This window comes from Salvelinus sp. IW2-2015, linkage group LG26, assembly GCF_002910315.2.
Source record: "Salvelinus sp. IW2-2015 linkage group LG26, ASM291031v2, whole genome shotgun sequence".
Taxonomy (NCBI): Eukaryota; Metazoa; Chordata; class Actinopteri; order Salmoniformes; family Salmonidae; genus Salvelinus; species Salvelinus sp. IW2-2015.
The window spans coordinates 36,747,812-36,774,800 of NC_036866.1; the positions used below are offsets into that span (position 1 = coordinate 36,747,812).

At 44.8% G+C, this 26,989-nt stretch overlaps 1 protein-coding gene across 7 annotated transcripts in view; it reads left to right on the forward strand.

Moving 5' to 3' along the window:
• The window catches only part of LOC111952935 (protein-methionine sulfoxide oxidase mical3a), a 136,396-nt gene that overhangs the window by 101,516 nt on the left and 7,891 nt on the right, over positions 1 to 26,989 (forward strand). For 2 of the 7 annotated variants that reach the window (XM_023971963.2, XM_070435258.1), the window contains 17 exons: positions 1,327 to 1,513; positions 2,816 to 2,910; positions 7,411 to 7,504; positions 11,418 to 11,613; positions 11,903 to 12,183; positions 12,729 to 12,818; positions 13,490 to 13,645; positions 14,124 to 14,186; positions 16,548 to 16,622; positions 16,732 to 16,931; positions 17,041 to 19,078; positions 19,302 to 19,396; positions 23,085 to 23,135; positions 24,299 to 24,406; positions 24,868 to 24,961; positions 25,960 to 26,013; positions 26,692 to 26,742. In XM_023971963.2, coding sequence (XP_023827731.1) covers positions 1,327 to 1,513; positions 2,816 to 2,910; positions 7,411 to 7,504; positions 11,418 to 11,613; positions 11,903 to 12,183; positions 12,729 to 12,818; positions 13,490 to 13,645; positions 14,124 to 14,186; positions 16,548 to 16,622; positions 16,732 to 16,931; positions 17,041 to 19,078; positions 19,302 to 19,396; positions 23,085 to 23,135; positions 24,299 to 24,406; positions 24,868 to 24,961; positions 25,960 to 26,013; positions 26,692 to 26,742 — 3,928 coding nt within the window. Of the gene's footprint in view, positions 1 to 1,326; positions 1,514 to 2,815; positions 2,911 to 7,410; positions 7,505 to 11,417; positions 11,614 to 11,902; positions 12,184 to 12,728; positions 12,819 to 13,489; positions 13,646 to 14,123; positions 14,187 to 16,547; positions 16,623 to 16,731; positions 16,932 to 17,040; positions 19,079 to 19,301; positions 19,397 to 23,084; positions 23,136 to 24,298; positions 24,407 to 24,867; positions 24,962 to 25,959; positions 26,014 to 26,691; positions 26,743 to 26,989 lie in introns of those variants that run through there. The other 5 variants (XM_070435255.1, XM_070435256.1, XM_070435257.1 and 2 more) reach the window with 5 other exon arrangements.

Below are 26,989 nucleotides of genomic sequence, written 5' to 3' on the forward strand. Positions count from 1 at the left end.
AGTTCATTGGGTGGGGCTGGTGGGCCGATCAACCAAACATGGCTTAGTTTCCCTCTCATGATCAGTTGAATATTTTTTTCCAGTGCCCTTTAGTGCCTTACATAGTGTACAACCTCACCTCCCATCATAGTTTACCCCTCTTCCTCATACAACTCCTTCTACTCTGCCATTTGGTTTTGCTCACATTCCTTTGCATGTCTTTTCTCTCATTGTAAAGGGATACTTCGGGATGTTCGCAATGAGGCCCTTTATCTACTTCCCCAGAGATCAATGAACTCGTGGATACCATTTTTATGTCTTGGCATGCCGTTTGAAGGAAGTTGCTAACTAGCGCAATGGCTAACTAGCCTTAGCATAATGACTGGAAGTCTATGGTACCGTCTAGCATGCTAGGAGATACCATAGACGTCCAGTCATTGCGCTAACGCTAGTTAGCATTGGCTCGCAAAACTACCTCTAACTTCCTTCATAATTGACACAGATGATTTAAGAAATGGTATCCACAAGTTCTTCTGACTCTGGGGACGTAGATAAAGGGGATTCCATTGCGAAAATCCCGAAGTATCCCTTTGTCTTGGCATGTCTTTCTTTTTCCTCTCTCTTTGTCTTTCTCATCCTACTGTCCTTTCTCTCCCTCTGCCTTCGATAGAGATATTTAAAGATGTACACAGGGGAAGTGAGCTTATTGGCCGAGCAGATAGCCAATCAGCTTCAACCTCAAGAGGAACCTAAGCCCTTACTTGACAAGAGGGAATTGGTAAGAGCCAATGGCATCGTAGGACACTAGGCATGTTGTAGATCCAAGAGTGAAGTGACTCCAGCTAGGGAACGTAAATGTGGTGTTTGGTGATGATGAGTGTAACTAGGACTTCCTTCTAGTTCTAGAGACGGATTGTAATTGTGTGTGTTTGTGTGTGTGTGTGGTGTGTGTGTGTGTGTGTGTGTGTGTGTGTCTGTCTTATGAACTCTGTGACCAGTGTTCTGCGTGTGTGGAACATTTGACCACACTTAAGCATTGTGACATTTTGTGGTGGTATCCAATGTGCTATAATCTCAGGTGTTTCTGAAAATGTTTTGCCTGGTGTTAAAAAAAAATATTAAAAAAATGTCAGAGTGGCTAATTCACAGCCATAATCTACTAGGTTGTGAATGGTTTGATATCAATGGAACATTTGATCCCATATCCCCTAACTCTCTATCAGTTTGATTTTTCCCACTTAGTTGTGAAGCCGGGGGCTTCAGGAAAATGGCTTCCCTCTCTCCTCATCTCTCTTTACCTCTCCCCAGCCCCTAATACTGTCTCCTCTCGTCCTCTCACCCTTACAGGGTTCCCTGAGGAAGGAGTTCCCCCAGAACATCGGGGGCAGTGACGTGTGCTTCTTCTGCCGGAAGCGTGTGTACGTGATGGAGCGGCTGAGTGCCGAGGGCAAGTTCTTCCACCGTAGCTGCTTCAAGTGTGACTACTGCGGCACCACACTACGCCTTTCGTCCTACGCCTTCGATGTGGAGGACGGTACGTGGAGGAAGACCCTACTTTAAGCCACCTGTTGTGGTTACTATGTGTAGTGTGCTTTTCGTTCAGTACAGATATGTTTGTGCTGTCTTCCCATTGAACGAATGTAGGAGATGGTAACATCATAAAAACAGTTCTGGGATCAGACTAATACAAATGTACACTGAGTGTACAAAACATTAAGGAAACATGCTCTTTCCATGACAGACCAGGTGAATACAGCTGAAAGCTATGATCCCTTATTGATGTCACTTTTTAAATCCACTTTGAATCAGTGTAGATGAAGGGGAGGAGACGAGTTAAAGAAGGATTTTTAAGCCTCGAGACAATTTGAGACATGGATTGTATATGTGTGCCATTCGAGGGTGAATGGGCAAGATTGAACTGCCTTTGAACGGGGTATTTTAGTAGGTGCCAGGTGGACCGGTTTGAGTGTGTCAAGAACTGCAACACTGCTGGTTTGTTCACACTCAACAGATTCCTGTGTGTATCAAGAATGGTCCACCACCCAAAGGACATCCAGACAACTTGACACAACTGTGGGAAGCATTGGAGTCAACATGGGCCAGCATCCCTGTGGAAAGCTTTCGTCACCTTGTAGAGTCCATGCCCCGATGAATTGAGGCTGTTCTGAGGGCAAAAGGGGGTGCAATTCAATATTAGGAAGGTGTTGCTAATGTTTTGTACACTGAGTGTACATGTGAATAGATACAGCTTGCATGCACCGTTGATATGTTCACAGAAACATCCCACTGAATGACACAATCACTTTGTTTCGACTAAATTCAAACAGGGCACAGACATTTCTGACACACAATACGATCAATTTAGACTCAAAGGAACCTGTTACATGATGAAGATACTGTGTTCACTCATAGACACACACACACACATGCTATGCCAAGCTTTGTCTTTGTGGTTACAGTAGAAGTCATCATATTGTCCTCATAGCGTCTGCTGCATGATTTATTCATCTTCTCTCTCTGAGTGTCACAAGGCCTCTCTTGTGCTCATGGAACAAGTAGCAAATTGTTCGCAATGACAAGAGTGGCTGTTTCTCCCGGTTTTAGTTTGTGATCCCAGTCATCCCACTGGTAGAGCAGACTCCAGAATGTCCAGTAGGAACTGAGTGAGGACAAAATGTTGTCTTTCTATGTACAGCATTCTCTCACACACACACACAGGCTTTCACGGTACTGACGAGTATGCAACAGTCAGCTGAGGTTAATGCAGTCTGATTTGCAAAAGATGTTTGTTTTGCACTGGTTTAGTACTTCTCTGTTTCTGTCTCCTCTCCTACAGGGAAGTTTTACTGCAAGCCCCACTACTGTTACCGCTCGTCTGGTCAGGCTCAGAGGAAGAGACCAGCATCGATCCCTGCTCTGCTCAATGCTAAGGTACTACTGACCCATCATCCCCCCCCCCACCACACACACACACTCATTCTCACTCTCTCTCATGCACCCTCTCTCTCACCCTCTCTCACCCTCACCCTCTCTCTCTCTCAATTCAATTCAAGGGGCTTTATTGACATGGGAAACATATGTTTACATTGCCAAAGCAAGTGAAATAGATAATGTACAAAAGTGAACTAAACAATACAAATGAACAGTAAACATTACACTCATAGAAGTTCCAAAATAATAAAGACATTGGTCAAATGTCATATTTTGTATATTTAGTGTTGTAACGATGTACAAATGGTTAAAGTACAAAAGGGAAAATAAATAAACATAAATATGGGTCGTATTTACAATGGTGTTTGTTCTTCACTGGTTGCCCTTTTCTTGTGGCAACAGGTCACACATCTTGCTGTGTGATGGCACACTGTGGTATTTCGCCCAATAGATATGGGAGTTTATCAAAATCGGGTTTGTTCTCAAATTCTTTGTGCATCTGTGTAATCTGAGGGAAATATGTGTCTCTAAAATGGTCATACATTTATACACACTGTTTAGTGCCAAATAGCATTCTAGTTTGCTCTGTTTTTTTGTTAATTACTTGACACATTGGAAAGAATTATCTTTTTGTTTTCTCATGATTTGGTTGGGTCTAATTGTGTTGCTGTCCTGGGGCTCTGTGGGGTCTGTTTGTGAACAGAGCCCCAGGACCAGCTTGCTTAGGGGACTCTTCTCTGGGTTCATTTCTGTAGATGATGGCTTTGTTATGTAAGGTTTGGGAATCCCTTCCTTTTAGGTGGTTGTAAAATTTAACAGCTCTTTTCTGGATTTTGATAATTAGCGGGTATCGGCCTAATTCTGCCTAGCGTGCATTATTTGGTGTTTAACGTTGTATACGGAGGATATTTTTGCAGAATTAGAATGCCCTTCTTGCCTTGTCTCTCAGATCGTTCACAGCTTTGTGGAAGTTACGTGTGGCGCTGATGTTTAGGCCAAGTTATTTATAGTTTTTTTTATGTGTTCTAGGGCAACGGTGTGTAGATGGAATTTGTATTTGTGGTCCTGGCGACTGGACCTTTTTTGGAACACCATTATTTTGGTCTTACTGAGATTTACTACCAGGGCCCAGGTCTGGCAGAATCTTTGCAGAAGATCTAGGTGCTGCTGTAGGCCCTCCTTGGTTGGTGACAGAAGCACCGGATCATCATCAAACAGTAGACATTTGACTTCAGATTCTAGTAAGGTGAGGTGCTGCAGACTGTTCTAGTGCCCACGCCAATTCGTTTATATATATATGTTGAAGAGGGTGGGGCTTAAGCTGCGTCACTGTCTCACCCCACTGCCCTGTGGGAAGAAATGTGTGTTTTTTGCCTATTTTAACCGCACACTTGTTGTTTGTGTACATTGATTTTATAATGTTGTATGTTTTTCCCCCAACACCACTTTCCATCAATTTGTATAGCAGACCCTCCTGCCATATTGAGTCCAAGTTTTTTTTTTTTTGCAAAAAAGTCTGTCGTACAATAACTTGGTAAGAAGACAATTTGACATTTGCTCAGTACATCGTTTTCACTGAGGAAATGTATGAGTCTGCTGTTAATGATAATGCAGAGGATTTTCCCAAGGTTGCTGTTGACGCATATCTCACGGTAGTTATTGGGGTCAAATTTGTCTCCACTTTTGTGGATTGGGGTGATCAGTCCTTGGTTCCAAATATTGGGGAAGATGCCAGAGCTAAGGATGATGTTAAAGAGTTTTATTATAGCCAATTGGAATTTGTTGTCTGTATATTTTAACATTTCATTGAGGATACCATCAACACCACAGGCCTTTTTGGGTTGGAGGGTTTTTATTTTATCCTGTAGTTCATTCAAGGTAATTGGAGAATCCAGTGGGTTCTGGTAGTCTTTAATTGTTGTTTTTAAGATTTGTATTTGTTCATGTATATGTTTTTGCTGTTTGTTCTTTGTTATAGAGCCAAAAAGCCACTTGGAGAAGTGGTTTACCCAAACATCTCCATTTTGGATAGATAATTCTTCCTGTTGTTCTTTGTTTAGTGTTTTCCAATTTTCCCAGAAAGTGGTTAGTCTATGGATTCTTCAATTACATTGAGCTGATTTCTGACGTGCTGTTCCTTCTTTTTCCGTAGTGTATTTCTGTGATGTTTTAGTGATTCACCATAGTGAAGGCATAGACTCCGGTGTTCTGGGTCTCTATGTTTTTGGTTGGATAGGTTTCTCAATTTTTTTCTTAGGTTTTTGCATTCTTCATCAAACCATTTGTCATTGTTGTTAATTTTCTTCAATTTTCTGTGTGAAGGTTTTACATTTGATAGGGAAGCTGAGAGGTCAAATAGACTGTTTAGGTTTTCTACTGCCAGCTTTACACCTTCACTATTACAGTGAAACATTTTGTCCAGGAAATTGTCTAGAAGGGATTGAATTTGTCGTTGCCCAATAGTTTTTTTGTTAGATTTCCACACTACTCTCCTTCCATCTATAGCATTTTTTAAATGTTATTCAGTTCCTTTGGCTTTGATGCCTCATGATTGAGCAAAGCTCTGTTCAAGTAGAGTGTGATTTTGCTGTTGTCTGATAGGGGTGTCAGTGGACTGACTGAACGCTCTGAGAGACTCTGGGTTGAGGTCAGTGATAAAGTAGTCTACTGCTGCCAAGAGATGAGCTATATGTGTACCTACCATAGGAGTCCCCTCAAAGCCTACCATTGACTATGTACATACCCAGCGTGCGACGGAGCTGCAGGAGTTGTGACCCGTTTTTGTTGGTTATGTTGTCATGGTTGTGCCTAGGGGGGCATATGGGGGAGAGAATGCTGTCCCCTCCAGGTAGGTGTTTATCCCCTTGTGTGTTGATGGTGTCAGGTTCTTGTCCGGTTCTGGCATTTAGGTCGCCACAAACTAGTACAGGACCCTGGGCCTGGAAATTGTTGATCTCCCCCTCTAAGATGGAGAAGCTGTCATCGTTAAAGTATGGGGATTCTATTGGGGGATATAGGTAGCACACATGAGGAAATTTTTCTCTGTTGAGATCATTTCCTTATTAATTTCTAGCCAGATGTAAAATGTTCCTGTTTTGACTAATTGAATAGAGTGGGGTTAGGTCTGCTCTATACCAAATTAGCATACCCCCTGAGTCTCTTCCCTGTTTCACACCTGGTAGTTCGGTGGATGGGACTACCAGCTCTCTGTAACCTAGAGGGAAACCAGTGGGTCCACCTCCTTTATACCATGTTTCTTGTAGGATGACAATGTCTGTATTTCCAATTTCTTTGATGAAGTCTGGGTTCCTGCTCTTTAGGCCAAAGGCAGATGACCTCAAACCTTGTATATTCCAGGATGAGATAGTAAAAGCTTTGTGTTCCATATTGTCTAGTGTTGTTTTTTGTGTGGTTTAGGTCCGGACCATCACAGTAGGTGTGAGCAGAGCATGTTGAGTACCTCTTAGGTCACAGGATGGGGCTTGCGTGGGTGTGTTATAGTGGGGGTTGGGCTGCTGTCATGTTGTCCTGCTGTCATGTTGAGGTCCTTGCTGCAGGGGCAGAAGGGGCATAGGTATGATATGGGGGGGCCTATATAGAGTGTGGCCAGGGTTTGTTTGGGGTGGTCTTAGCTGGTTGGGGTGTGGGTGGTGATGCTGTGGCCTGGGTGTAGGTGGGTTCTCTCAGTGCAGGTCCTTCAGGAGGGGGTCTGGGAGGGTGTCTCGCTGGTCTCGGCGGGATGTCCGTTGCTCTGTTGCTCCTGTGTGAAGTGCTGGGGCTACGGTTTAGGGTGACGTCCGTCATGGTCCTGGCAAAAGTTGGGATGGCTGCCTTGTAGAGGTGGACCTGGTTGTAAAGGCTGGAGTGGTGGGCCAGGTAGACATTAGGTTCTGGGGCACAGTCTCGTGAAATTCTTGCATTCACACGCTGTATGGTGGTGGCAGGGCAAACGTCTTTTTGTGGTAGCAGGGTGGAGATAACCACTTGTGCGTTGGGGAAAGTGGAATAAGCTTTTTCAATCACTCCCTTGAGTGCTGTGGCCACCCTTTCCTGCTGGGCTCTCAGATCATTTGTGCCCGTGTGAATTATGATGTGGCTGGGGGACCCTAGTTTGTCCTCTGACAACAGCTCCAAGGCATGCCTAGTGTTTGGGCACCAGAGCTTTGCCACTTTGTGTTTTGGAAAAAGTTTTTCCTCTTGAATGTATTTGCCATTTGAGTCAATGAGGAGCACAATCTCTGGCTTTTGTGTGTCCTCAGTGGATGTGTCAGGGGGGCTGTTAGGAGGGGTTGGTGGGTCCTGTCCCATTGTTGTGTTGGGGTCTGGGGTGGGCTGTTCCGCTGGCTTCTCCGGGGGAGTGTCCTGCTCTATGTCACACCTCAGGTTTCTCACCTCCTCCTTCAAGAGAGTGTGACTCTTTAAGTTCTCTCACCTCAGTCCGTAGAGCGGCCTCAATGTGTATTGACCCCCTCCTCCCCTCCACTTCTGTCTCGTCTCCAGGACAACCAGGGGTCCTTGCCCGCGGCGGTCACCGTGGACTCCCCCGGGAGGGGGGCGATGGCATCCCCTTCCCCCACCGAGCGCCGGTCCTCAGGTACCCCCACTACCCCGCTTTCCTCACCTCTAGCTGTGGTGCCACTGCCCCGCTTGGCCCCGCTGGCCCGGYGGAGGGGGGAGGGTCCCCTGCGCACCCTCCGCCGGACCCTGTCCTGGACCTGCCACCAGGTGGCGCTAAACCCCCTCGACTCGCCATTCCTTTGTACCTACTGTATCTACCTCCTCTGCTGTTTCACCCTCAACGCCCTGCTCAATCTCCTAGCATGACCTGTAGCATGATGTACTACAGTACCCACAATGCTTTGTATAACATATCCTGTCTCCCTATGACCTCTGACTTCACTTCACCAACTAATGACTGAGTGAAACTGTATAGATCTAAGCTAGCATCTTCTATCCGTCTTTCATATAGCTTGTTGACTTGCTGTCCTGTTTATGTAAATCTTGTGATTCTGTGTGTTTGGTGTTATTTATTTCTTGAAGATGCAGCATTCCCTCTCATTCGCATCCAATTTGAGATTGATTTTGGCTAGTAAAGTAGCCCGGCCGGGAGCTAGATTTGAAACAAATGGTCCATCTTCTTCTTCTTCATTTCTCGGCCTGGAAATTAAAATAACAGTCAGGCAAAATGATGAGCCTTCGCTGTTTGCTTCTGTGGTTTTTAAGACCATTATACTCAAGTTACCTTTTCTCACTGACTTATAGTAATTTAACAGGTTATTAGTAATTTAACAGTAACCTGTTGAATTGTAACCTGCAGTTATGTACATGTGTTATTTATCTACATTTATTTATGATATTAAACATGTTATATTACTCAAGAAATAAGTTGAGTGTGCTCTTTTGCCTGCCTGTGCTTTAATCGATGGCTAAACTTGTGATTTGTAACCTGTAGTGGCCTGTGCCTTTCTTAGCTTTACCTTCTCCTTTTTGACCTGCTGACTAGAGCGTGCCTGTAACAGTGCTTGTGATTGGTTCTCTGTAAGCTTTACCTTTTCACCCTCCTATCAGAGCAGCCCGAAGCCAAAAGCTAGTGCTTGAAACAGTGCTTGTGATTGGCCCCTTGTGAGATCCACCCTCCCTCTCCTCTCTGACCGTACCGTCAGTGGCTGTCCTGTCTGTCCTCCTGCATTCCCACCTTCTCTCTTTGCATACGAACACCTCTACTGCTTTTCCTAAATGTTACATTTCTCTTGCATGTACTGTGGGGTCATAGATGTAATGGCTGAAACGTGGAGCTTCATATATATCTAATGTCAGGCGAATGATGGGAAGTGGGAAGTTTGTATCTTAGATTACTTTAATAGGTCATCTGTAGGCCTACTAGGCCAGTATTATAATTAAGGTAAATATAAGGCTTTCATCCCCCAACTACTAGCACATTTATACTTGGAACTAAGATATATTATATAAGATATAGGCAGGCCGCAGACATTACATATATTTCCTGATAATGGCAATGACCTTGATCATCTCGTAACACATGCTGACCTTTGGGAATCCCTATCATTTCTTTTATAGTCTTTATAGGTTAGTGGAATAAGATGAATTGGCTCAAGAATCTATCGTCTCATGATGTAGACAGTGTAATTGCCCTCTAAATGCTCCCCCTGTGATACTAGAGTTCTGCATTGTTCAATTTCACTCATCTGACATGAACTGTCACCACTAGCACCAGCTCATAAAAACAAATCAAATATCACACTCACTACCTTACCACACCATGCTTTGGTGAGTGTTGCGTAAGGTCATTGCTTAAAACACATTGTCTATTGGTAAGTTTGTCACTCCCTTAACTTATAAGCTACATTTAGAATGTTAAAGAACACATTTCTAAGGGTTGCTGTGCCCTGTAGATGCGGTAAAAAGGTAAATGGAACATAACCCAAACCATTTTTACGCATTGGAAATGCGTGGGCTAGAGATCCCGAATCCCCTCTTTGCTCACCAGCAGAATTAGCCGTCATTTAGGCTGTTGTTTATACTGTGTGTGTATTTCACAATATTTTGAGGTAAAAATAGGAGTTTAATGCTTGTATGGATGTCAATATATGTTAATGTCATTACTTATCACCTGCATTACAGTTAAACTACTTTGACTAACCGCGAGCGAGTTCTGTATGCTAGCTATGCTACTAGCTCATACGAACGGGAGTTAGCATTTAGCGGTCACTTCTAAATGTTATGCAGTGAAAATAGCCAAATATATCCAAATCTGACTTCAGTAACCACATTGTGAGCCTTTTACAATATACACTGAGTGTACAAAACATTAAGGACACCTTCCTAATAATGAGTTGCACCCTCACCTTTTGCCCTCAGAAGGGCCTCAATTCATCAGGTGCATGTACTCTGGTGTCAAAAGCATTCCACATGGATGCTGGCCCATGTTGACTCCAATGCTTCCCACAGTGGTGTCAAGTTGGCTGGATGTCCTTTGGGTGATGGACCATTCTTGTGTCACGAACCCGGCTCAAAGTTCGAAACAAAAAGAGAGACAACGTGGAGATAAGGAATAACAAAACATATTTATTAACTAAAGTAAACTAAATACAATTAACAATGGTGTGTGTAGTCAGTAATCAGTAGTGTAAGTGAGTTGTTGTGTGTATGAATGTGATAATGGGGGGTGTTGAAAGGTGCCAACGCAAACAAACAAAAATTCCACAACCAAAATCTATCAGTGTCTGCGTGGAGAGAGTCTCCTCAATGAATGGGGGAAGAGGTGCATTTATCCTGGGACACCCGAGTGTGTCCCATTTGGCTGACGACTCTCCCGGCTCCGCCCATCAACATCCTATTAAGGAAAACAAGAGCAACGGGAAAGAATTTGACAGACAGAGTGGGAGGGTCGTCACACTTGATACATACGGGAAACTGTTGAGTGTGGGAAAACCCAGCAGCGTTGCAGTTCTTGATACAAACCTGTGCGCCTGGCAGCTACTACCATATCCCGTTCAAAGGCACTTAAATATTTTGTCTTGCCCATTCCCCCTCTGAATGGCACACATACACAATCCATGTCTCCAATTGTCTCATGGCATTAAAATCCTTCTTTAACCTGTCTCATCCCCTTCATCTATACTGATTTTGAAGTGGATTTAACAAGAGACCTCAATAAGGGATCATAGCTTTCACCTGGTCTGCCATGGAAAAAGCATGTGTCCTTAATATTTTGTACACTCGGTGTAGAAATCATTACGGATTTGACGAATATCCACTTTGTTATATCAGGTTTGTTGAATGTGCCTCAATGACGGCGTCAGTGTCCTGTGTTCCATTGACATCTTTACCGCATCTGTGCTATTGTATAATCTCACCTCAAATTTAGACTTTCAGTGTCAGCTTTAAGAGTTGCTTCCTAGGATGGGAAACAGGCAAAGTAGTACCAACCTTTACCCTGTTGCATATAGAGTGTTATATTATATAATTCTATAAAGTATAAATAATATACACTATATATATTGGATTTGTGAGACACTAGGAAACAAACATGCAATAAATTATTAGAATGGCTGTGTTTTTGTCTGTTTTTCCTAGAATCCAAAAGAAATGTGTATATAAACAAAACAAAAATGTCTCAAACGTGACACAAATCAGTTGATAGAAAATGAGCCACAATAAATCCGTGCTCAACTATAGTCATGGAAAAAAAACATGGATGGAAACGTGATTATGGAAGAGATGTGGTTTCTGGTAGCTAGCACGTTGTTATACAGTAGGCACAGTATACTGGTCCGATGGTATAGTGCAAACCTTGGGCTATGCTCCTCTGCAACTTCTCTCAAGTTTGAATGAAATCTGAGCCTGCCTAGTGTCTACAGCCTTGCATGGCTGTTGCGCTGCTGTATCCCTCCAGCTCCTCTCCTCGACCATGCTACCTATGATTTCTCAGTTGCCTGTCTGTATTCTCTCCCCCTCCGCCCTTGCCCCTCCGCGGTCCACCCCAGTCCCGGAGGTGAACGGGCTGCAGGAGCCCAGCCTGGCTAAGCGTCTGCGGGGCACGCCGGAGCGCATCGAGCTGGAGAACTACCGTCTGTCTCTGCAGCGGGAGGAGGACCTAGAGGAGGTGCCAGAGGAGACGCTGGCCGAACACAATCTAAGCAGTGTGTTGGACAAGGACGCGCAAGCAGACCTGGGCTCCAGGTGAGACCACAGAGGAACAGTCAACTCTGCATGGGGTGACCCGTGGCAGCAACTGTTGAATCTCAGCAGTTAACATAGGCCTATATATAGTAATGTACACAAAGCGTGGCAGATACTTAAATGATCATTTTAATATTGCATGTTCGTATGTGATGATCGTTATGGTCAGTGGTTTTCTAGTATTGGATACATACAGTGCCAGTAAGTGTTGGTGTGTATATATCCCCTTCCATGATGACTCCAACCCTGCCTGCTCTAACTTGCACCTCCCTCCCTTGCTTTCATACAGCAGCTCTGAGTCTGACATGGAGGAGGAGGACCAGGAGGAAGAGGAGCAACATGAGGAGGAGCAGCAGGAGCCCCCCAGCCCCTCAGACCTGGGAGGAGTGCCCTGGAAGGAGGCTGTGGAGCTCCATGCCAAGCTGAAGACTGACAGCGACCCAGGGGCTGAGGGAGAGGATGGAGAGGGAGAGGACGAGACACATGGTCACTTCGCTAGGGATCTAGAAGTGGAGGAGGAGGAAGATGACGAAGAAGAGGAGGAGGACGATGAGGCGGAATCCACTGATGGTAAACACTTTTTTGAAGTTTCACAAACATCTATGCAGTTTGTCTGTGGTTTTCAGATGTCCTGTTGGTGTGCCCATCCTTAATATTCTGTCCTGATTCAATGTGAAGGCAGTGATATGACATTTATGAATGTAGCTGCTGTTTCTAGGTGTTCAGTCAGTGGGTTCTGAGATGTAGCCTCCAGTAAACTGGTGTCAGAGCCAGAGGGATGTCAATGTTTTCACTATGATGTCATCCCTATGAGGTCTTCCTCATCCCTCCTCCTCATATGTTTGTGAGCAGTCGGTCTTCATCTCAGCTCTGTGACAATTTATTGCAGAACAGACTGAATCGGCTTCATGTAGAAAAGTGTACCTTTTTCACCTGTCATTGTAAAGTCATTGTTTTCCTCATCTTCTCCATCTCTCTTCCTCCCTCTTCTTCTCCTCCTCTTTCCCACCATGTGTCTCCCTTCCTGTGTGTGTGACGTCTGTGTCTGAATGCTTTTGTGTCTTTCCCGTGTGTGTGTGGGTTATTATGTGGGCGATGTCTCCCCCAACTGGTAGAGGGGGAGTACTGTCCGTGGGAGCAGGAGCTCCAGTCAGGCATATGGCTGGAGAACCTCCAAGACGAAGAGGATACCTGTAGATTTAAAGGTAGCACCACTGCCTGCGGATGAGTTTTGCAGTTTGTACGCTGAACAAAATAACTACGAGTGGAGAAACCTTCTCATTAATTTGTTTCTTTTTACCAGGCTTTCTCCTGAAGTGTTTTGTTTGCATTATTATGTTGTCTGATTTGGTTATGTTTGCAATGTAGTACGATTTTGGAGAGAGTAAGAATGATTTATTTTTCATTCTCTGTTTTACATCTTCAAGCTGAAATATGACTTCCTGTTTTACCCTAACCCTTTTAACGTTTTTCAAATTAACTTTTTTTATTTCAACTTCTGTACTAATCGACTAATACTAAGAAAATGTACAGAGTCAGTTTTAGTCATTACAGTTTTGTTGCTAATGTAATACTTTTACTGTAAAGCTGCTACTCTTGTTCCAGGATGCTAGTGCATGCAGTGTCCACCTTCCTGCTTGTGGTATATCATATACAACTCTACTGTCTCCTACTGGTCTTTAATCACCTCTCTGCCTTCTCTCTCCTTTTCTTTTCCCGTTCTGTCCTGTCTGTTCCCCTTTCCCTTTGTATTCCTACCCTACTTCCTCAACGACTGTCTCTCCTCTACACTCTCTCACCCTTCTACAACCTGCAACTCAAATCCACACACACCACCATCCCACATATATGACCCAACCCCTACACCTCCATACAGCCAGAAACCTGCAGATCCAGCAGGTGCTGCAGCCTGTGGATCCGACGGGCATTAAGAATCTCAGACGAGTCTCCGTACTGTCAGAGGGGGACAAGGAGGAGCCTCCTGCCTCGGCCTCCCAGCCATCCACCACGCTCACCCAGTCCCCCTTCACAGGTAACCCAGCCCAGAGGAGCTGATCCCTGGGTACACTCCCAGACCTGGCCCCGTGGCTCCTTGGCTGTGGGTCTCCAGGTTGAGGGAAGAGACCAGTGTTTTTCATCAGATCGGCTGCTTCTGTGTGTCTGAGCCAGGAGGAGCCAACCTGTTAACCCCAACATTAACAAACATATTGTCTATAATCGTCTGTGATTTGTTTTGATTGCCCTGCTTTATTTTCTGTGTCTAATTTTTGTCCAGCGTTTTATGTTGTGTCTAATTGTTATTGCGGGGGTCTGGGGTTGTGACTGGTGGACAAAGACACCGGTGTCACTGGGTCAGGTCAAAGGTCAACAATCACACCCCGGCTTCCTTCATTTATTTTTCTCATTTTTTAAATTCTGTCTAGTTTGGCTTTGTTTTGTTCTGTTGTTTCTTTCCCATGTGTCTGTTGTTTTACGTTCATTTCCTATCCCAATGTTTGTTTTGAATGTAGCCCCCGCCCACACATCCGCTCGTCATGAGGCTGTGCGAGTCTGGTTGGAGTCGGTGTCTGGAGGTAGTGCAGAACGATATATGTGCTCATTCTATATGATGGTCCCTATATACTTTAGCTCGTAACTCTATGCTACTGTATACCGGCCTTCCTTAGAGCATGGCAGCACACACTCACACAGACCCACACTCACGAGCATGCATGCCGGAATGATGCCACGCAGGAGAGCGTATCTCTCTTGTGGTGAAGCCAACACTTGCACTACCTTTACCACTTCACTCACCACCCAACCCCGCTTCCCTGTGCATCGGACTAAACAGTACCTACAGCAAATAGGAGTAGAAGGGGAGACGAGTTGCATAAGGTGTTCTAGACTTGACACATTTATAGCGGCAAGCACCATCAAGAATGTAAGAGAATGAACTCCCGAGTGGCGCGGTGGTCTAAGACACTGCATCTCAGTGCAAGAGGCGCCACTGCGGGAGACCCATGGGTCGGCACACAATTGGCCCAGCGTCGTCCGGGTTAGGGGAGGGTTTAGCTGTCCCATCGCGCACTAGCAACTCCTGTGGTGGGCCGAGCGCAATGACACGCTGACACGGTCACCAGGTGTACGGTGTTTCCTCCGACACATTGGTGCGGCTGGCTTCCGGGTTAAGCGGGCATTGTGTCAAGAAGCAGTGCGGCGTGGTTGGGTTGTGTTTCGGAGGACGCATGACTCTCGACCTTCACCTCTCCCGAGTCCAACGGGAGTTGCAGCTACTGTAACTACCAATTGGATACCACAAAATTGGGGAGAAAAAGGGGTAAAAGTAAAAAATAAAAACTCTTATTCTGCCTGGGGATGGGTATAGGTCGTGTTAAAGCCTGACGGAGGTCAGGATGTGTTTGGGGTTGAGAGTCAGATCATTCACAGTGTGCCAGGCCAGCCAGGGTAAAGCTCTCTAAAAGCTGTGCTGATAACACATTAGAATGAGTTCTCTTGTAGGCTACACGTCACACTCACCAGAGCTGTTGCAAGTCTATGGTAGTCTGCCTCTGCCTGCACAATGGTGTCACTAGATGGGGAATGAATGAGGGAGGAGTTGACAGTTAGAGCGCAGTCATTTCTCTGGAATAGTTGTTTCCCTCTGATATTAACAGTTGCATGTTTCTGAGGTCGGGTGACTCCCATTTAAAGCTTTTTGGAGGGGTTTCGTTCGTCACAAGGACACTTTGGAGGAGGGATACTTTTGCTTGTCCACTTCGACATGGGATGCCATTAACCCGTTTTGGTTGTGCAATTGCTTGATGCAAGCGTCATGTTTTGTGTTTTGCAGAAATGGATCAGTGCATGTCTCATACCACTAATCATGCCATGATATATGCGCCTCTTTTTGTTTTAGTTTTTATGTGCAACTATGTCTAAATGTTATAATGACGTGTCTGTTAATATCTTAGCACACATCTCTTTTTAAAGTTTGTCCCAGAAGTGTACCTCCCCTTAGCCTAGCCTGTAGTAGTTGTTATAGCGTAGTTCTTAATAATCCCCGTTCGTTTGTTTTATCTCATTCCTGTTCTTCACGCTTCAAATCTACCCAAAGGCATTTTCTTAAGTATTTGTTTAATAATCCTTTGTGTCTTATCTTTTTACTCTGAGGTCAGACATGGAGAGGGTTCAGATTAGAGTTGATCCACCTTCAAAAAGCAACAAGAAAGAGGAATTTGACACCCAACCTCTCAAGTTGTTCTGAAATTGTTTCTGTAGTTAGAAACACATGAGATTAACATTCCTGCTACATTATTTTGTTGAAATATAATTTGATCTCTAAGCAATTAAACTAATTGTATTGGAACCAAATTGGCCATTTAAATGTATAGGATTCAAATAATATTCAATAAATATACTGCCAACATCCTATTTGGACCAAACTTTTTTCTACCAATGTGTAAGTCATGGGTAATCAAAAAATATATATTTTGAAAACCACCCACCGACCCCACACCCGTGACAATCCCACCCCAACAAACCTGTATATTTGTGACAAATAGTATGGAGCTGCGGCTTGTGGTATTGTTTTTAATACTATGAAATGTATTCCCAGMGGGGGGGGGGGGGGGGGWMTCCTCATGTATTTCTTATTGGTAGGAAAAAGTTTGGCCTAAATTGGATGTTATGTACTATATTTATTGAATATTATATGAACTATAAATTAAAATGGCCAATTTGGATGCAATCAATAGCTTAATTTCTCAGATCAACTTATATTTAAACAAAATAATGTTGTAGGAATGCTTATCTTATCTGTTTCTAACTGCAGAAACCTTTTCAGAACAATCTGGGATCGTGGGTGTCATGACTTTCTGAAATGACATACACCGCTTGAACCTAACTGAAAGCTCAGTTGATACCCCTGTTTAACGTTATCTCTCCTGTGCCCTCAGAGCCCTGTGAGGATGATGACCCGGAAGCAGAAGTGGGCAGCCGTGATTTTGAGCCAGGCACCGAGATGGACCAGGGTATTGAAACCAACTTATTCAGCAAATCTCTACTATTTTGTATCTAATACTTTATTGAGGCGTCACAGATGGCTTATTAAGAACCCTGATCTTGTCTATATTATTACAGAGGACATTCCCTCTGACGCGGAGGCTGAGGCTCGTCTGCACCAGTCAGAGTTCAGTGATGCGCTTCCTGAAGAGGACAAGAAGTCGCAGAGTCAGGGGATCGCCTATAGCATTGAACAAACTAGTGTCAGTCCGGTGGAGTTAGATGGGGAAGTTGTCCTCTCGCCAGTCAAATCACCACCTCCACAGCCTGATTTACAGGTAAGAAATGTTTCCCTGTCATCTACTTGTTAGCCATTAGTTCTGTGGTCTTGGCATTTAATGAGTTCGTCAAAGGCTAAATGCTCCTCTTCCTCTGCTTGTCTTCCAGATGTCTCACACGTCTCCTCCCTACCTGGTCAAATCACCCGGCATGCGCTTTTTCCCAGATCCCTTTGCATCGGAGAACGTCACAATACCCCAGAGGACAGTTCACACTCCCAATGCCAAGAGCCCCCAATACGCTACCCCTGCCCCGTCCCCCATTCACTCCCCTGTTCAATCCCCTATCCGCTCCCAGCCTATCCCACTGCCTGAGACGGTCACCCCAAAATCCCCTGTCACCTCTCCGCCCTGCTCCTGCCCCCCGACAGGGAACCCGCTGTCTCCCATCTGTGCCCAGCCGCTGCCCTGCCACGAGCCCTCCTCACCCCTCACCTCAGACTCCCCTGTCAGAACTCAGCCTGTCCCTGCCATCACCTCCACGCCGCTGGCCAAACCAGCCTCCTCTGACAGGACTACCCCCGAGCCTCATAAATCTCTGGACCTCACAGACGAAACTCCAGTGAAGAAGACGGACATCATCGAGGAGTTCTGGCTGAAGAGTGCCGAGATCAGGAAGAGCCTGGGTCTCACCCCACTGGACCGTAGCAGCAGCAGCAAAGCCCCAGAGAAGTGTCATGTTACTGTGGGTAAGGTGCCCACTCCGGAATCCCCCTCGACCAAGTCCTACACCCCAGAGGATCTCTCGGAGGAGCTTAGGCCTTCCCCTTCTCCCTTCACCGGTCGCTCGGTCATTCGCAGGCTGAACATTACGGTGGAGGGCCAGGTCATCTCCCCTGCGGAGCCCAAGAGCAATGGCTCAGAACGGAGGGACCTCAGCAGCAGCTCCGGCCTAGGCCTCAACGACAGCACGGCCACCAACCAGAACAGCCAGGCGGCCAGTGACAGCTACCACACTTCCGACTCCACCATGCTCACCCCGCCTTCCAGCCCCCCGCCGCCCCCGCCCAACGAGGAGCCAGCTACTCTCAGGCAGCAGCAGAAGCACCAGGTGTCCTGGGACAATGGGATCGATGGCCCCACTACACCTGAGCCAGCCAAGGTGGCCCCCACCAAGACCAACAGCCCTGTGCCTACACCGAGGACCCAACTCAGCCCTGTGTCTATGCCAGTATCTGCGCCCAAGCCTGCCCCCAGGACAACACCGGTCACCTCGCCGGTCACCTCGCCGCTCACAGCTCCGGTCACTCCATTGGTGGTCATGAGACGGGAGAAGAGCAGCAAACCACGTCGGGAGGAGGTGAGGAAGTCATTCGTGGAGTGTGTGGCGGAGATCCCGTTTGCGGACGATGTGGAGGACACGTACGACGAGCGGACGCCGGACACAACCATGGACAGGTTCTACACTCCGCCCAGCAGCAAGCCCAACAGGGAAAGGGAGAAGCGTCCCCTGCACCTGGCCCTGGCCATGGAAAACGGAAAGCCCATTTTCCCTGTGAACCAGCAGGCCTCGAAGAGCCAGAAGGCCCAGCAGTTCTCCCCTGAGGCCAAGGAAATAGCAGAGGAACGGATGAGAGCCAGAGAGAAGTCCATCAAGAGCCAAGCTCTGAAGGAAGCCATGGCCAAGCAGCTCAACAAGATGAGAGAGACGGACACGGCCAAGGGCGCCGCCGCCGCGGCTAAAGTGGTGTGGAACGTGGCCTCATCAGAGACTTCCGGGAAAAGTACTAAGAAGTCATCCGGTTCTCCAAAGACGTCTGCAGTGAAATCTCTTGAGTCGAAGAAGGGTGAGACTCTACCAGAGCGTTTCTTTAGCAGTCAGGGTAACAAGAGTCTGGACAGCTCGACCGTCTCCTCCGACGGCTCCGCCTCGGGGGGCAAGAGCAAGAAGCGCAGCTCGCTTTTCTCACCGCGCAAGAACAAGAAGGAGAAGAAAGCCAAGAATGAAAGCCAGCTCTCCGCCAAGCATGGCACAGACGAGACGCCGTCGCCGCCCAAACACAAGTCCCTGTGGAAGGCGGTGTTCTCGGGGTACAAGAAAGACAAGAAGAAGAATAAGGACGACAAGTCATGTCCCAGCACGCCATCCAGCTCCAACACCAACGACTCCGGGAAGAAGCGATTGTCGCCTCTCGGCAGGTCGTCAGGTGAGACTGACAGAGAAACACAGGATGTCATGGAGTCTACAGTTTACCAGTTTACCATGGTTTACCATGGCCTGTAGTTTACCATGACTTGCTTAGAGCAAGGCATTTAGTCTTGATGTCACTCTTTGTTTATGTGTTCCTGGCTAGTTATTTTAGTTATGGTCACATCAAGTCCAGAGAGAAATAACAGTTAGTTATGCTGTCTTTGTTTTTTCCATTCCAGATTTGAAGTCGCGCAGAAACCTGAGCTTCTCTGAGGACTCGGATCTGTCATGTGATGATGTGCTGGAGAGGTCTTCTCAGAAGTCTAGGACAGACGTGAGTCATGCTTGTCACTCAGTTTTTTATTTTCATCCATCACCGGTTCACTCTTTAAAACCTCACCCCAACTGTGGTCATTTTTTTGTGTTTTCATATGCTGTTTTAAATCCTTTATATTCCAAGCGGCATACGGACATCTTTGACCTAGTGTCAGGCATTCAGAAGGAAACGATAAAGGAGGAAAAAGTGGGGGAGAGAAAAAGGCAAAAAATAAGGGAAAGGGAAAAAGGAGAAAAGGAACGAGAAAGAGGTCGGGACCTTGATCGAATCATAGAGGAAGAGGAGGTACTACACTAGGTGCTACAGTGGGATGAATGCTTTTGAATTTCAAACAAGCATAACAATTCAAATGTTGAATGTAAATTACTATTCATTTTTTGGACTATATTATGCTCAAGCACAGCAATTCTTCTTTTTAAACAGAGTTCTTTTCTGGTTAGAATCCCAGACACCCTAACCCTAACCCTAACCCTATTATAAAATTAATCAAGGTAGGTCTGAAGCTAATCCATTCCAATTTTTGGCATTTTGTTCTGCCTGCAAGCAAAGTAACAAAGTATTAGTATAGTATTGGTATTAATAGTAGGGATTGATTGAAGTTCAATGTTAAATTAAAATCACCATACCATCATATCAAAGCCAATATGGCACCAATGTTGATGAAAATGGTCAACAACTCTACCTGTGTGAAGCTAGCTGCAATAAGGCTTAGCCACAATAGTGGAATTTGCGATTCGCCTTTAAAATCAAAGCCCCCCAGTGAAAGTTCAGCAAAATACAATCATTTGTTAATTTGACAAAGTATAAATCAGTTGAAATCGCACTGTGGAAGTATTAGACTTTGTAATTGCATTGGGGGCATACTGACCGTGTACACGTAGTATACAAAACATTAAGAACACCTGCTTTCCATGACAGACTGACCAGGTGAATCCAGGTGGACGCTATGATCCCTTATTGATGTCACTTGTTAAATCCACTTCAATCAGTGTAGATGAAGGGGAGGAGACGGGTTAAAGAAAGATTGTTAAGCCTCGAGACAATTGAGATGGATTGTGTATGTGTGCCATTCAAAGGGTGAATATGCAAGACCAAAGATGTATGTGCCTTTGAACAGGGTATGGTAGTATCTACCAGGTGCACCGGTTTGTGTCAAGAACTGCAACGTTGCTTGGTTTTTCACTCTCAATGGTTTCCTGTGTGTATCAAGAATGGTCCACCACCCGAAGGACATCCAGACAACTTGACACAACTGTGGGAAGCATTGGAGTCAACATGGGCCAGCATCCCTGTGGAACGCTTTCGACACCTTGTAGATTCCATACTCTGACGAATTGAGGCTGTTCTGAGGACAAAAGGGGGGGGTGCAACTCAATATAAGGAAGGTGTCCTTAATGTTTTGTACACTCAGTGTATATGCACTGTACAGCCTAACCTATGGATGTTGCACCCATGTAATGGAGTATCAGCCTACCCAGTGACACTCACAGAACTGTGTAGAGTTGACACAAATGTTAGCATCTTAGCTCGAGGGAAAAAAAAAAAACGTTCAGCCAGGGGGGACACTGGGACCGAGTTTGGGAAATCAAATCCTGATCCTCAAATCCTGATCAAGGACAGGAGTTAAATTGAATTAGTTTTACTTGTATTAGTGAACAGTCAAAATATGCAGTGTCTGGCAAAAATAAGTCTTCAGCAAAATGAGGCCCACACATCGGACTTCATTTGCGTTCATTACGCTGAAATAGTTGAAATTCAAAAGTGTTTAGTCCGCTGCTGCTCTGTATCTGTGGAGGTTTATCGATTAGAATAGATGGAGCTCAGGGCCAGAGGCAAGCATTCCTCATGCTAACCTTTTTTAAACACTTTCCAAAACAACTCGTCGTTAATTTCTTGCCCATGGTTATGATTTCAACAGACTCTGAACATGTATCGGAGCCTCAATGGGCATGGCAAACATGACTTCAGTCATATTTTTGACCCAGGCTCCAAGACTGAATATGTCTGATGGTACAGCATAAAACGTGTTTTTAGCTCAAACAATTTAACTAAATGTAATTTCATGTTCGTTAAGGGATCTGGCCCTGTGACGCTCATTGAGGAACATCAGGGATCATTTATCCAGAATAGTCTCAATTCATTTTTGTGTTCTGTGGTTTGTTCAGTGTTTGTTGTTTTTTAGAGACGTTGAGTAGTTTAATTACAGTTCTGTGGAGTGAAATAGTACCTTTACTTCTCACTGAAGTAGGTAGTCTACTGTATGTAATTGTCACTTATTTTTGTCTCAGACTGCTCTGCTAGTAGCAGTGCAGATGAATATACACTTAACAAAAATATAAACGCAACATGTAAAGTGTTGGCCCCATTTTTCATTAGCTGAAATAAAAGATCCTAGAAATGTTCCATAACCACAAAATACTTATTTCTCTAAAATTCTGTGCTCAAATTTGTTTACATCCCTGTTAGTGAGCACTTCTCTTTTGCCAAGATAATCCATCCACCTGACAGGTTTGGTGTATCAAGAAGCTGATTAAACAGCATGATCATTACACAGGTGCAACTTGTGCTGGGGACAATAAAAGGCCACTAAAATGTGCAGTTTTGTCACACAACACAATGCCACAGATGTCTCAAGTTTTGTGGGAGCGTGCAATTGGCATGCTGACTGGAGGATTGTCCATCAAAGCTGTTGCCAGATAATTGTAATGTTAACTTCTCTACTATAAGCCGCCTCAAGTCTTTTTAGAGAATTTGGCAGTATATCCAACCGGCCTCACAATCGCAGACCATATGTATGGTGTCGTGTGGGCGAGCGGTTAGTTGATGTCAACGTTGTAGACGGAGTGCCCCATGGTGGCGGTGGGGTTATGGTATGGGCAGGCATAAGCTACGGAAAACAAACACAATTGCATTTTATCGATGGCAATTTGAATGCACAGAGATACCGTGACGAGATCCTGAGGCCCATTGTCGTGCCATTTACCCGCCGCCATCACCTCATGATTCAGTATGACAATGAATCTGAAAATGTCCGTTCTTCCATGGCCTGCATACTCACCAGACATGTCACCCATGGAGCATGTTTAGGACGCTCTGGGTCGACGTATATTCCAGTTCCCGCCAATATCCAGCAACTTGACACAGCTATTGAAGAGGAGTGGGACAACATTCCACAGGCCATAATCAACAGCCTGATCAACTCTATGTGAAGGAGATGTGTCACGCTGCATGAGGCAAATGGTGGTCACACCAGATACTGACTCCCCCCCCAAATCTGTAGTCCCAGTCATGTGAAATCCATAGATTAGGGCCTAATTCATTTATTTCAATTGACTGATTTCCTTATATGAACTGTAATTCATTAAAATCTTTGAAATTGTTGCTTTTATATTTTAGTTCAGTATATTTTGGAGCAAAGCCTTCTCATTAATATAATCAGCTGTTGTGCGTCAATGTTTTCTTCACGTTGTCTCTGGACCACTTGGGTATCTATTTAAATACAAATTATTTCAGTTCAATGTTTGATGAATAATTCATGGTAGTAATGTTGATTCACCACTCATCACTGCACCCTCATCTTTGTGTTGATGGGGGGGGTGGCTTTTAACATTGCCTGTTTGATTGTACCCATTTAATCATTCCATTTGTTTGTTTTCTTTTTTCTGTTTGTTTTGTTTTCCCCAAGTCTGTTTATGTCCCTCACGCATTGGCGTTCAAGAGAGCGTACGCCACCAAGGTAGTGTGTACATACATGTCCATTGGCCCACGTCATATTACCCCAGCGCATGCGCCAACCGTTGCACTACTACCCTAAGCTACTACGTCCATTTTGCCACAGTGGCCACCGTGACCGCATAACTAACCATTACTCTTCAGATGCATGCCACAGAGCCCTCCCCTCTGCTGGAGGTCCAAACTACCGCACTCCTCATTCTTCTGGCCACAATGAATGACAACTTTTCAATATGCCTACCCGTGCTGTTCCTCTGTCTGCTCCGGTCGGTTGTCGATCACCTTATCTTTTGTCTGTACTGGTCTGATGTTAACCCACTGTTCTCCAGCGCTGCTATCAGATCCACTTCGATTCTAGCTACCTCTCCTTGTTGCAGTCTGCTCCTTTTCTATACTACTATCTCTTTTCCTCGATCACTCCAGTTTCTTTAAATTATATTAAATGTTTCATATTTGTTTTAATACTTTTTTTTCACTCCAAATTCAAATGTTTATTGCATAAAAGTAAGAACTGAAAGAGGACAAGAACCTCGTTAAACGCACATAGACCAACTCATAAAATGTGATGGAAAATGTTCCATACATTTCTGAGAATTTATAGGCTTGTAGACTGGGGAAATATTGCGAGTTGGAGAAGTGATATAAGGAAATCTAAGGTATATCTCATATTTGTAGTTATGTGTATTTTTGACTGTTCAGTTTGGATTGTGTATTGTGAACTTCAGGTTTTACTAGAGCAGATTGTGGTAGCTGCCCCGTCTATAAGATCCCTGTAGTTAGTCTTACCCTTTGAGCCCTGTCCTAATTATGCCATTTCTAGAATTGGTGAGCTCTTCTCGTACTCTCAATGGTAGACATTGGTATAAGTGATAGCCATCTCCCAGAAAGAAACACCAGTTTTCTATTTAATCCCACTGTGGAGGAGGAGAGCTATCGTTCTCTGGTGTTTTCCTGCGATGTCATAGATTGTTGATCACATTAGACCATATCAGTCACCCCTGTAAGCTCTCACTGGTCTCTTCACTGTAGAAAACGATCTGTGAATGTTCTTCGAACGTTCTGTGAACAGAGAGGTCCTACTGTCCTGTCTTGTGAAGGGCCTAGTTCCCACAGAGCTGGATGGGCCATCAGTCAAAGGCCTCTGACATGGTTGTAATGTTGTTTCAGAAAACCTACACAGAGGAGGAGCTCAATGCCAAGCTGACACGTAGGGTACAGAAAGCTGCCCGGCGACAGGCCAAGCAGGAGGAGCTGAAGAGACTGCACAGAGCCCAGGTAAGCAGCCAATAGGACATTTTGTGTTGGGGAAAAAACTTTGTGGGTGGATTAAGTATCTTGTGTATGAGTCCACACTGCACAGGAGTGTTTAACCGGTGAACCAAGACCGCTGTGAATTATGAATGATTTTAGCAAGCCCCAATTTGATGTCTTTGAAGATCGTCAAAACAGAACTCCCATGCAGAGATCAAGACAATACTAATTAGCTATGCATCCTCGGTGTTGCCGCTCATGAATATTTGATAAGACAAAAAGTAAGCCTATTTATAGAAGAACAAAAACGGATCCAACTTTGAGACGGGAATTATTAAGAGGGTTTCAGACACGACCTTTAAACTCTTCTCATACAAAAAATGAGTTCATTCAGTTCATTCAAATGTTTTTGATCTGTGGGCTATGAGAGACTCTCCCAGACCCTCTGTGTGTGTGTGTTCTGAATTGTTTGTTCCCTCCCTCAGACCATACAGAGGCAGCTGGAGCAGGTGGAGGAGAAGCAGAGACAGCTGGAGGAGAGGGGCGTGGCCGTGGAGAAAGCCCTGCGAGGGGAAGCAGGTACATATCTGTCACTCTTATGTCTTCTTATTCTGATTGAGTTACATACCCCAAGGGCCCGCCCGTGGGGTGTGGTCATGCATTTTAAATGTTGGGATTGGGGAAAGAGTTTGGAGATTTTCATTCAGTTTGTTGATGTACGAGTGTCCTAGTTGGGTGGAGATGATGCTCTTCAACAACTTAATATGTTCATCTCTATTTTACATTTCTATATGTTATATGCTACTATACGCTGCTTGTATACTAAATACATTCTGGTTATGCAAGTACAGATTTGACTGCTTGCCCTCTAAATCAACTCAACCACTCTCAAACGCTGTTACTGAGGGTTTCTTGTCCGTGTAACAATGTTCCTCGAAACATGCGTTGACCTCCCTTTTACGTAGTAAAAGTGGTTTTGATAGCAGCAGACTAGACTTCTAAAACGTATGCTTTTCACAAACCCAGTCACCCAGGTTTTGCAATGAATGAAAGTATGTCTTACATTTGTAGAAATCCTACTCTCGGATGTGGATATGCAGTGTCTGTATACTGGCGGTATCTGTTACTCTGAAACGATGCATTCAAACCGTGCAAGACAAGGGACTATCACAGACATCTGTACTTTCACTCGGTGAAGAAGTCATTATTGGTTACTGACGAACATGACACGATACAATGCTAACCCAGCTTTAGGAGGGTTTCAAGGCATGTAAAGGATAGCATAGTTAGAACATAATCGGTCACTTTTCGAGGGATACATTTGAGTCTCAATATAATCTATAATTACTTGTAATCTACATGATGCTTGCTGAATACGACACAAGCTGGTGAATGCTTGCTTATAAAATAGCTATGGTGATTTTCTACACCCCCAAGAATGAGACCAATTGAATGACAACCTTGAGGTGTAGGAGTCGATCTTGATTGGTCATTGTGCTTATTTTACTAAAACTTTTTCCCCCCATCAAATTTCTCTCAAATTGACTTTAACCTCTCTATTGTCTACTCTTTTAAAGGATTGTATAAAGGGACTTATTGTACTATACCAAAACAACACAAAAGACGATCAGGTATTAGACTCACTGTAGTTTAACATAAGACCCGTACTGTACATGTCATTAGTGGTGACACTGCAACAGTCTTCCATCTCTGAACATTTTATCTTTGTACTCATTTTTTTTCTGTCGGTCATCGTCTTGAGCTGCATGCGATTTGGAGGATGTCTGTTTCAACATAGATTTGTGTGTGCTCACACTGGAAGTGGTTGTCCACATAGCCTCTTTCTAGAAGGGTTAATATGCGCCAAGATTGAGTTGAATTTTGCCCCAAAGGGCTTCCATATCGTGCAACATTGTGTTTATCTATTGGTATGGTCAATAATCAAAAGTGGGGATACTTACAAGAAATCTTAACCCACCAACCCTTTGGGTTATATCACAATGACGCTCCAGAGCTGGTGTTGCCTCCTACACACACTGTTCATAACTTGTACACAGAGGTAGTACCCAGCCATACAACAAATCTATGTAGCCATCCTATCATTATGGAAAATGCCATGTAGTACAAGCCAATATGTGTACTTGACTGCATTTGTTTTGTGGTGAGTACTTGGGTGTATGTTGTAGTGTGTGTGTGAATGTGACGTGTATGCAATCACATGCATGACCCTGTTGTTGCAGATTGGTGTAGCCCAGTGGTGGCTGTGTGTGTGTACAATAACTCGTATCTCTAATATATCCCTGTTGTAGACTATTGGGGAGAGTCTAATTACAGTGAAATCCTGGACTTGCATCTGGGCGGTATGTATTTCAAATCTGTCGCTTCCAACTAACTAACTAACTAACAGCTAACCCACCTATTTGTCTTCCCCAGCTATGCTACTGGTCTGGAGCTTGTTTCCCCTTAGCTACGTCCCCTGCTGCGGCAGTAGCCGACTCACCCTCTGATCCCTTCAGTTGTACTTCCAGCACACACAGTCCGAAAGATCACACACTTATCTAGTCTTCTTAAGATAGTCTGATCAATTTCAAAGCCTCTTTGATCACT